General features: G+C 55.6%; 2 protein-coding genes across 4 annotated transcripts in view; one reads left to right on the top strand and one right to left on the bottom strand.

Annotated features, from left to right (window-relative positions):
* Nucleotides 1-3,093, bottom strand: part of LOC129404229 (neurofilament medium polypeptide-like) — a 180,546-nt gene extending 177,453 nt beyond the window's left edge. Inside the window, exon 1 of the mRNA XM_055135261.1 lies at nt 1,911-3,093. Coding sequence (XP_054991236.1) covers nt 1,955-2,950 — 996 coding nt within the window. The 5' untranslated portion in view covers nt 2,951-3,093 and the 3' untranslated portion in view covers nt 1,911-1,954. The remainder of the gene's footprint in view (nt 1-1,910) is intronic.
* A 231-nt stretch (nt 3,094-3,324) lies between these two features.
* Nucleotides 3,325-10,351, top strand: SLITRK5 (SLIT and NTRK like family member 5). Of its 3 annotated transcripts, none has more exons than XM_055135226.1 (2): nt 3,325-3,455; nt 6,775-10,350. In XM_055135226.1, the coding sequence occupies exon 2, from the start codon at nt 6,783-6,785 to the stop codon at nt 9,714-9,716; it is 2,934 nt and encodes a 977-aa protein (XP_054991201.1). In that variant the 5' UTR covers nt 3,325-3,455; nt 6,775-6,782; the 3' UTR covers nt 9,717-10,350. The 3 variants fall into 3 exon arrangements, with proteins under 3 accessions (XP_054991201.1, XP_054991208.1, XP_054991216.1); XM_055135233.1 differs by lacking the exon at nt 3,325-3,455 and adding an exon at nt 3,809-4,086 and having other exon boundaries at nt 6,775-10,351; XM_055135241.1 differs by lacking the exon at nt 3,325-3,455 and adding an exon at nt 4,810-4,887 and having other exon boundaries at nt 6,775-10,351.
* Nucleotides 10,352-10,554: the final 203 nt, after the last annotated feature.

Raw genomic sequence — 10,554 nt, forward strand, 5'->3', positions numbered from 1 at the left:
TTCTTATACAGTCTGTTAGATTTCATAATGTGGGATTATAATTCTAAAGTTAGCATGGCGATATTATAAAGTAAGAAAATATTAAAATATTATGCAGTAATACAGAAATTAATATGCTGAGATAACTTTAATATATGTGATATGAGGCCCTAAAGTGTTTATAAAGGTATAAACTCAGGTTTCACAGTAAATCAGATCAAAGGATGTCTAATTATTAATGGTTTTAATTTTTGAGAAATCTATTTCATCAGGAATTTTATTCCCTAGCTTACATTCTCTAGTTAACATGCATTTATTTGGGAATTATATGCAGGATGGATGCTAGTATACACCATGTGATTGTATATTGTTACTAGTTTAGACTACTAACATTAATAATTGTGACATTAATAAGTGTGCTTTTGTGGATAAAATTTAATAATTTTAATAATAGTTGTATAATTTATTTATTTTTCTATGCAGTAGTCAATATTGAAAGCAATTAAGACTTCACAGGCTAATACATGATTCATTTCCTAATTTCTATGATGTTTTCTTGTGTTCTGGACTCTTCCTGTCAATTAATTTCTCAAAATTCACTTTCCTGCAGAGAAGCATATAGAGACACCTAGTGGTCAATGCCAACCGCAGCTTCCTCAACAGCTGAATTAATGGAAGAAAGTTGTAATCTTTTTATGGGTACTGCAAGAATATTTTCTTTAGTGTCAATGTCTTGCTAATATATTTTAGTGTCAATGTTTCTAACAAATCAATAACTTAAATAAATCGCAATTATTCTTAATAGTTCTTATATTGTCAAATTTTAATTCTATATTTTTAATTGAATTAAACCAAAATTAAACTAAAATGTGATGTTAAATGCAATGGTGAACATGTAGAAAATACAAGGAAACAAAATAATTATATTTCTATTTTCCTGAAAAGTCAATTGACAATCATTTTATTTACTTTCAGAATTCTAAAGAAATTACAAAAAGCTAAAATAATGCTTTGAAAGGACTTAATAACTATCCACCAAAAGTTTTTGGATGTAATTAGCATAGTATCAGAATTACATTTTAACACTTCCATTTTGAAAATACTAAAGCTAATTTGTGTCAAAATTGTCAGGAGCATTTATGTCATGATATAAGATAATGCCTAGATAAAAATACAATAATAAACCTTCTGTGGGTGGCATTTAACTTGTGTGTTTACATAATATAACTTGTAGCTACATTACTAGGCCAAACACTTCTAAAATCATCAGTGATATTTATTATCAGATCTTAATTTTTTATTATCTTTTATTGCACATTGCTTCTTTCCTCCCTGTCTTGAATATGCCTTGAATTTCAATAAAAGAAAATAGTTTCCAAACAATGTAAAACTGCAAGGAAATCAAAATAGTTGAACAACATAAGATTCAAAGGAAAATTCACAAACTTTTGCAAAATCTGAGGTCATCACAAAGTTCACCACCTCTCTTTTTAAAAAAACTAATTCAATAATGCATAGAGAATTTGGAAACATTTTAAACATCTTTGTAATTATAAAAACTTAGAGATCACCATGTGTGAGAATCTACCTTCAATAAAGATAGTATACTATAAAGATACTATACTATTTCCCCAAATATTACGGACACAATACCGATGATGTTTGAGACGATTGTAAAAGAATACGACTTAAATACAAAGAAAATGTATAAAAATAGATTTACCTGTTTCAAATTCCCAGGGAGCAAAGGAAGCGACCCAGGTGCTAATCCAGGATGCTGGACCACTTCCTTACTGTGCATAACTTTTTCCTAGCCCCGAGAGTCACTAACGGGTCTAACATCACCAACACAAGACTGACTACTGGCCCGGAGAGACCTTCTTTCGTGGAGGCAGGTGCCTGACTTCAAGGAAAGAGTCGGGGATACTTACTGGAGAGATGACGCTAGCAGGTGACTCTTCAGGAAACTCGCATCCTAGGGAAAGTGCCTTAATTTGGGAGGGATGTCCAGCTTTTGGAGTGCACGGCCACCGGAGTCACACACACGGTCTCTGAAAGTCTGGGCTGGCCAGCCCCCACACACACCTCCAAAACGCCAAGCGGAGCCGGGCTCCCGGGGTCTTGCGGCTGGGCTGGACCACTCCCTGCTGCAGGATCCTTGACAGTAAGTACCCGAGCCCGCGCCGCGGGGGGTGCGAGATGCTCCAGAAGCTGGAGGCCGGCGGGCGAGCGGCACTGGGCACTGGGCAGCGACCGTCTGTCCCTGAGCATCCCCGCGCCCGGCGCTGCTGCTGTCGGGGAGCTTTTCACTCCTCCCTTTTCTTTTTTTCTTTCTTTCTCTTTTTTTTTTTTTTGGTTTTCCTCCCCCAGCCGAGGATATTGCACGGTCCCACGCTCGCCTTACGCACAGGGTCCAAGACTCCTCTGTCTCCCACCACTGTGACATCCGAGGGGGGGTCCTCCGGAGGCGCCGCGGCCCCCGAACCCGGGGCCGCCTTCGCCCGCGGCTGCCACCTATCGGCCGCCGCGCGCGCCTCGGCCCGGCCCAGCCCCACGTCTGCAGCGGCTCGGCCCGGCCCGGCCCGGCCGCCCCTCTAGAAACAAGTGCCCCGACTCGGGGGGGACAGCCGAGGCCGCGGAGCCCCCCTGGCCTGCTCACCGCCGCGCCACCTCCTCGGCGCCGGGGAGGGAAGACGCCACTTTCTCGGAGTTTGGGGCGAGGCGTGGGACGGCTGGGACGCGCCACAGGCTTAGCATCAACGCCGCTCCTGCCCCCCTCCTCCTCCTCCTCCTCCTCCTCCTCCTCCTCCTCCTCCTCCTCCACCTCCTCCTCCACCTCCTCCTCCTCCTCCTCCTCCTCCTCCTGCTCCTGCTCCTGCTCCTGCTCCTGCTCCTCCTGCTCCCGCGCCTCCGGCCCCCCAAAGGAGCTCGGAGCTGGAGAGTTCCAAATCATGACGACGGTCCGCGGCATCTGGGGAAGGGCGCGCGGACCAGCCCTTCCAGCGGCGGCCGGGAGGCGGCGGCGGGAGCCGATCCGGGACTGATCATTCCGGGCTGCGGCGGCGGCCGTGGCGGCGGGCCGGGCGCGGGGACCCGCGGCGGCGCGGCGGTGGGCGACCCCGCGCGCGCGGGGGGCGGACGACGGAGCCCGGCGCGGGAGCCGCAGCGGCCGCGGGAGCCTCAGCCGCCGCCGCCGCCGCCGCCGCCGAGGGGCCGGGGCCCCCCTGCGCTCGCCCCCTCACTACCATGTACAGCGTGCGCTGCAAGAAGAAGGCGGGCGGTGCACGCACACCCCCGCGCCCCGCTGCCTCCGGCTCGGCCCCGGGCGCGCGCCGCTGACCGGGGGGGAATGTGCTGAGGACGGCGTGGAGCAGAGCCGCGGGGGGAGGGGAGGGCGCGACGAGCCGGCGGCGGCTGGAGGGGGCGGCGGCCGGCTCCCGGCTGGGACAAAGTTGCCCCCCGTGCAGATGGCAACTGTAAGTACCCGCCCGGGGGGCGCGGGCTGGCGCGGCGGCGGCGGCGGGCTGGAGCGAGCGTGCCGGGGAGCGCGGGCCGGGGGCCGGAGCGCTCGGCGGGGCTGGCCGGCACGTTGGCGGGGCCCGCGGGTTTCGGGGCGCCGGGTGCCCCCACCCCCCCCGCGCCGGGGCTCCGCGCCGCCTCCCCCACCCCCCCCCACCAACCACCACCCCCTGGGCCCCGCCGGCAGCTTCCCAGGCCGCCCCACCCGGCTCCGGCCCCCGGGCACGGCCGCTCCTCTGCCTCCCCTCCCCCCCCTCCCCGTTCCCAGCCCGCGGCTCGCGATCGCCCCCCTCTACACCCCCCCCCAACCCCGCTGCCCGCTCCGACTACCGCGGAGAGCGCCGGGGAGAGCCGTTTGGGGGAGCCCCGGCACCCGCGGTCGCCACCGCGGCGGCGGCCCCGGGCTGGTGGCGCGTCCCGGCGCCTCTTTGGCTCCGATCGTTCGGATCTCAGTGGTGGCGGCCACTTCGCCCGGCTTCTTGGGCTCCCGAATCCCGGCGCACCGCTCCCCCCCAAGAAAAAAAAAAAGGGTGCTTTTATTTTACAAAGGGTGGCTAGGATTAGTGGGCCCTGGAGATTGGACACGGGGTAAGTCGGCCTTTTACTTTGCAGAAACACTCGGCATGTGCGTGTGCGTGTGCGTGTGGCTGTGCGTGTGTGTGTGTGTGTGTGTGTGTGTGTGTGTGTGTGTGTGTGTGTGTGTGTGGCGCGGGGTGCTTTCCCCTCACCTCCCTCCCCGCCTTCTTCCCCCTTTCCCATCCTCTGCTCCGGGGCGGGGTGGGGGAGGGGGAGCCTTGCGCCCTGGAACTCCGGGTGCTTCTGCCTGGGCCGCTGGACTGGCAGCTGCGCCCCGAGCCGCCGCGGGGGCCGGCCTGGGTGCGGGGTTCTCACCCGCGGAACCCGAGAGCTGCTCCCTGCAGGGGCTGTGCAGGGCGATGATCCAGAATCGAAGTGGGGGGGCTGGCTGTCGGGGTGGGGGGCGAGTCCCAGGCCCCCGCCCCCGCTCTCGCTCCCCCCACCCCTGCTAATCCGAGTCTGTGCGGCGGCGCGCCCACGGTTTTCCAGCGGAGGTGCGTTTGCCGGTCCGAATGCCAGCCTTCCGTGGCTCATTCAACTTTATTTTCTCCGATTTTCGGGTGTCTCTGATGGCAAGAAGGAGGGAAAGGGGAGTGGGGTGAGAGGCAGCTCTTCGACCCTGGCCCAGCAGAAGTGAATTAAAGTTGTAAACGCTCGAGTTGAAAACCGGCTGGACACATTTTTTGCCATGGGCTGATAGGAGGGGTGGGAGGTGCGTGGGGGCGGGGGAGCGCCGGGAGGGTGGGGGAGGGGCCCCCAGCCCCTGCCGAATGGATGTGCAGATTTGATCCCGCCGAGCAGCTCAAATTCAAGGTAAACGTTTTTGCTTTCATCGGGGGTGTCGGTGCGGCTTTTGAAGCCGGCAGGCGTTTGCAGTTGCGTCGGGAGGTCGGGGATCCTGGCGAGGCTTCTACCCAGTGAATCCGATTCGTCTCCACACGTCTGGGAGACCACACGTGAACGTGATTCTCGGCAGCCTTGCACGTGTGTGTGTGTGTGTGTGCGCGTGTGTGTGCGTGTGGTGTGTGTGTGTGTGTGTGTGTGTGTGTGTGTGTGTGCAGGGGCTCTTAATGACGCGGGCGGGAGTTGGCTTGAGGATCAAAATCCAGGTCTCCAGGCTTGAACCCGTGACTCAAACGTCTTGACTTTAGTTTGGGGTGGTGATTCGACATCAGACTTTGGTGGTGGCGAGGCAAAGGCAAGGGTGACCAGATGAAAAGGAATCGGTTCCGGAAGCCCACGTTTGTAACAAATGCAGCCCCTTCCCCCCCCCCCCCATGCAACACACACACACACACACACACACACACACACACACACACACACACACACTCCATTTCTGCCCTTTCCTCTAGAATGCTGGCTGTCGACCCAAAGTGGGAAGTGGACAGAAACCCTTAAAGGGACAAAAAGAATGCAAGAAATTAAGGGGGAGGCGGGGTGATTCCTTGGGGAGATGAAATTCGGATATCAAAGCACTGACCTTTCGCACTTGCTGTCCCTCCCCCCTTCACCCTTTCTATTTGTCTCTCCAGCAGACCAAATGCCCTTACCTCAAGGAAACCAAATAAAGAGGGGTGTGGGGTGGGCACTACAGCATAGGCAAGTCAATGTAATAAGCAACTCCGGAGCTGGGTATTCTGGCGAGATGCTATCAGTCTTGGTTATTACTAATTCGGTCGGGTTAGCTCTGCAAATCATGGTACACGGCGGAGGCGCCTTAGCCAGGGGAGGCTTGGGCGCTTGTCTTTGCTGTACTTTGAGCTGGTTCTCGGTAAGAGGTGGAACGTCCTCTTTAAACTCCAAGTGCCCGGGAGGTGCTCCGGGATTGCGGATGCCTTCGCTGAGTTCTTTGTAATCTATCGTGCAGAACTATTTCGGTGGCTCAGAGATGCGGTTTGGCCGCGTCGCTGACATGATCAATGCGAAGTGGACGCTGGGCGCTCTCGGGAAAGCGCTGCTAAGTGGCATCGTGCATGCAATTAAGACGCTGATGTGCTTAATAGCGTGGCCGTGAAGTCCACCATCAAAGCGAAGGCGCTCTCCCTTTTCTCTTCATAGTCAAAGCTCCTGAAAGACAATTGGTGGTTTTAAGAGCTTCTTTGGGGTCCTTTTGATGCTTTTTTCATTCCACCCCTTTTGCCTTTGAAAAGTAGGCTTTAGGTTCCCACCCTGGCATTTCCAGCCCAGGTTTAAAATAGCCCAAGTATTGTGTCTCCTTCCTTCTCTGTGAAAACGGGAGCTCCTTCCCGGTGAACTATTAAGAAGAGGTTCTGAAAGAAAGAGGGGGCCGGGTAGAGGACGAGGTGGGGAAACTTGTAAAATGGTGCTGCTTTTCTCTTAAATTAGATCCATGGAACTGAACTGACAGCCATTTTATGTATATTTATGGATTGGTTTTGGAAGGGGGGGGCGTGGAGCGGGGAAGAATATTAAAATAGGACTGTGCAACCTGCCCTTTTCTTGTACAGAGCAGCATGTACCAGTTGTGTCCATTAGGAAATTATATCCACCTTTAAATTCAAATGAATATCCGATTTTTATAAAGTCCGGAGGATGGCGATATGCCATGGGGGCGGGGGTTGTCGTTTTTTATTCTCTCCTGAATTTCAGAGACTTTGAGTGATCCCTGACGTTTTTGTCACATCCTGTCATTTCCCTTTTGTTTTTGTTTTTGTTTCCCCCCTCTCCCCCTTGCAGGAGGTAAAATGCACACTTGCTGGCCCCCAGTAACTTTGGAACAGGACCTTCACAGAAAAATGCATAGCTGGATGCTGCAGACTCTAGCTTTTGCTCTAACATCTCTCGTCCTTTCGTGTGCAGAAACCATCGATTATTATGGGGAAATCTGTGACAATGCATGTCCTTGTGAGGAAAAGGACGGCATTTTAACTGTGAGCTGTGAAAACCGGGGGATCATCAGCCTCTCTGAAATTAGCCCTCCTCGGTTCCCCATCTACCACCTCTTGTTGTCTGGAAACCTTTTGAGCCGTCTTTATCCCAATGAGTTTGTCAATTACACTGGGGCTTCGATTCTGCATCTGGGTAGTAATGTCATCCAGGATATAGAGACAGGCGCTTTCCATGGGCTGCACGGTTTAAGGCGATTGCATCTGAACAACAATAAACTGGAACTTCTGCGTGATGACACCTTCCTTGGCTTGGAAAGCCTGGAGTACCTACAGGTCGATTACAATTACATCAGTGTCATTGAGCCCAACGCTTTTGGGAAACTGCATTTGTTGCAGGTGCTTATCCTTAATGACAATCTCTTGTCCAGTTTACCCAACAACCTTTTCCGTTTTGTGCCCTTAACGCACTTGGACCTGCGGGGAAACCGGCTGAAACTTTTGCCCTATGTGGGCTTGTTGCAGCACATGGATAAAGTTGTGGAGCTCCAGCTGGAGGAAAACCCCTGGAACTGCTCCTGTGAGCTCATCTCCCTCAAGGATTGGTTGGACAGCATCTCCTACTCGGCCCTGGTGGGGGATGTGGTTTGTGAGACCCCTTTCCGCTTGCATGGCCGAGACCTGGACGAGGTGTCCAAGCAGGAACTCTGCCCCCGGAAACTCATCTCGGACTATGAGATGAGGCCGCAGACGCCTTTGAGCACCACGGGGTACTTACACACCACCCCGGCCTCCGTGAATTCGGTGGCCACTTCTTCCTCTGCTGTTTACAAACCCCCCCTCAAGCCCCCGAAAGGGACTCGCCAACCCAACAAGCCCAGGGTGCGCCCCACCTCCAGGCAGCCCGCCAAGGACCTGGGCTACAGCAACTATGGCCCCAGCATCGCCTACCAGACCAAATCTCCGGTGCCTTTGGAGTGCCCCACCGCGTGCACTTGCAACCTGCAGATCTCCGATCTGGGCCTCAACGTCAACTGCCAGGAGCGCAAGATCGAGAGCATCGCCGAGCTGCAGCCCAAGCCCTACAACCCCAAGAAGATGTACCTGACAGAGAACTACATCGCCTTGGTGCGCAGGAGCGACTTCCTGGAGGCCACGGGGCTGGACCTGCTCCACCTGGGCAACAACCGCATCTCCGTGATCCAGGACCGCGCCTTCGGGGATCTCACCAACCTGCGGCGCCTCTACCTGAACGGCAACCGGATCGAGAGGCTGAGCCCGGAGCTGTTCTACGGCCTGCAGAGCCTGCAGTATCTCTTCCTCCAGTACAATCTCATCCGCGAGATCCAGTCCGGGACCTTCGACCCCGTCCCCAACCTCCAGCTGCTCTTCCTGAACAACAACCTGCTGCAGGCCATGCCGTCGGGCGTCTTCTCGGGCCTGACCCTCCTGCGGCTGAACCTGCGGAGCAACCACTTCACCTCCCTGCCCGTGAGCGGCGTCCTGGACCAGCTGAAGGCCCTCATCCAGATCGACCTCCACGACAACCCCTGGGATTGCACCTGCGACGTGGTGGGCATGAAGCTGTGGGTGGAGCAGCTCAAGGTGGGCGTGCTCGTGGACGAGGTCATCTGCAAGGCGCCCAAGAAGTTCGCCGAGATGGATATGCGAGCCCTCAAGGCCGAGCTGCTGTGCCCCGACTACTCGGACGTGGTGGTGTCCACGCCCACGCCCTCGTCCATCCAGGTCCCGGCCCGGACCAGCGCGGTGACGCCCACCTCCGTGCGCTTGAACAGCACCGGGGCGCCCGCGGGCTTAGGCGCGGGCCAGGGGGGCGCGTCAGCGTCCTCCGTGCCCCTGTCCGTGCTGATCCTCAGCCTGCTGCTGGTCTTCATCATGTCCGTGTTCGTGGCCGCCGGGCTCTTCGTGCTGGTGATGAAGCGGCGGAAGAAGAACCAGAGCGACCCCACGAGCACCAACAACTCCGACGTGAGCTCCTTCAACATGCAGTACAGCGTGTACGGCGGCGGCGGCGGCGGCGGCGGGGGCGGGGGCGGGGGCGGCGGCGGCGCTGGGGGCCACCCGCACGCGCACGTGCACCACCGCGGGCCCGCGCTGCCCAAGGTGAAGACCCCCGCGGGCCACGTGTACGAGTACATCCCGCACCCGCTGGGCCACATGTGCAAGAACCCCATCTACCGCTCGCGGGAGGGCAACTCGGTGGAGGATTACAAAGACCTGCACGAGCTCAAGGTCACCTACAGCGGCAACCACCACCTGCAGCAGCCGCCGCCGCCGCCGCCGCCACCGCCGCCGCCCCAGCCCCAGCCGCAGCCCCCGCCGCAGCTGCAGCTGCAGCCGGGGGACGACGACAGGCGGGAAAGCCACCACCACTTGCGGAGCCCGGCGGCCTACAGCGTCAGCACCATCGAGCCCCGGGAGGACCTGCTGTCGCCGGTGCAGGACGCCGATCGCTTTTACAGGGGCATTTTGGAACCAGACAAGCACTGCTCCAGCACCCCCGCCGGCAGCAGCCTCCCGGAATATCCCAAATTCCCGTGCAGCCCCGCGGCTTACACGTTCTCCCCCAACTATGACCTGAGACGCCCCCATCAGTATTTGCACCCGGGGCCGGGGGACAGCAGGCTGCGGGAACCGGTGCTCTACAGCCCCCCCAGTGCTGTCTTTGTAGAACCCAACCGGAACGAGTATCTGGAGCTAAAAGCAAAACTAAACGTTGAGCCGGACTACCTCGAAGTGCTGGAGAAACAGACCACATTTAGCCAGTTCTAAGCAGCAAAGAAACTCCCGGGGAGCTTTTGCGGTGCAAGCGAGCGAGCGAGCGAGCGCAGACGCGGACGGTGAAAGCAGTTGATTAATCGCGTTGTTTCAACGTTTAGGGTGAAGTGCCTTGGCACTAGATTCTCAGCTTCGGGCGGAAGATACTGAAAGGGTGTGCAATTTCCTTTTAATTTTCCACGCGGGAAACATTTGTGTAAATTGGGCACATCGCTTTCTCTCCTTGCGTGTGTGGGGGCGGGGTGGGGGCGGGAGAAGAGAAGGGCTTTAGGGAGGGCAGTTTGCTGCGCGCCGGTGACTTGTTAAAGGTCCCAGATGGTTTTTTTTTTTTTTTCTTCTGGCGGGCTGAAGTGCTAAGAAGGGTGCAAGGTGGGAGTGCATAGATTCCACTCTTTCTCTTTTGCTCCTGTCCCCCTTTAAGCCACGGGTGGGTCTAAAGGCTTTTGTGAAGAGGTTGGCACACCCCAAGTTTAATAGGAAGTTTCTCTCTCTCTCTCTCTCTCTCTCTCTCTCTCTCTCTCTCTCTCTCTCTCTCTCTCTCTCTCTCCCCCTCCCTCCCTTCCTCCCTTCCTCCCTCCCTTCCTCTCTCTCTCCCTCCTTCACTCTCTTCCTCCATCCCTTTCCCCCCTCCCTCTCTCCCTCCCCTCCCTCTCTCTCTCCCTCCTTCACTCTCTCTCCCTTATCCCTTTTTTCCCCCTCTCCCTCTCTCCCTCCTTCTCTTGCTATCTCTCTCCTCCCCTCTATCTCTCCATCTCCCTCACTCCCTTCTTGTTCCCCCTGTCTTCCTCCCTCCCCTTTCCTCTCCTTTCTTTTTAAAGGATGTGTTTGTATG

Source organism: Sorex araneus, chromosome 1, assembly GCF_027595985.1.
Source record: "Sorex araneus isolate mSorAra2 chromosome 1, mSorAra2.pri, whole genome shotgun sequence".
Lineage (NCBI taxonomy): Eukaryota > Metazoa > Chordata > Mammalia > Eulipotyphla > Soricidae > Sorex > Sorex araneus.

Excerpts from the sequence above, each read along its gene's own strand:
- SLITRK5 (XM_055135226.1), top strand. The coding sequence starts at position 6,783 with ATGCACACTTGCTGGCCCCCAGTAACTTTGGAACAGGACCTTCACAGA.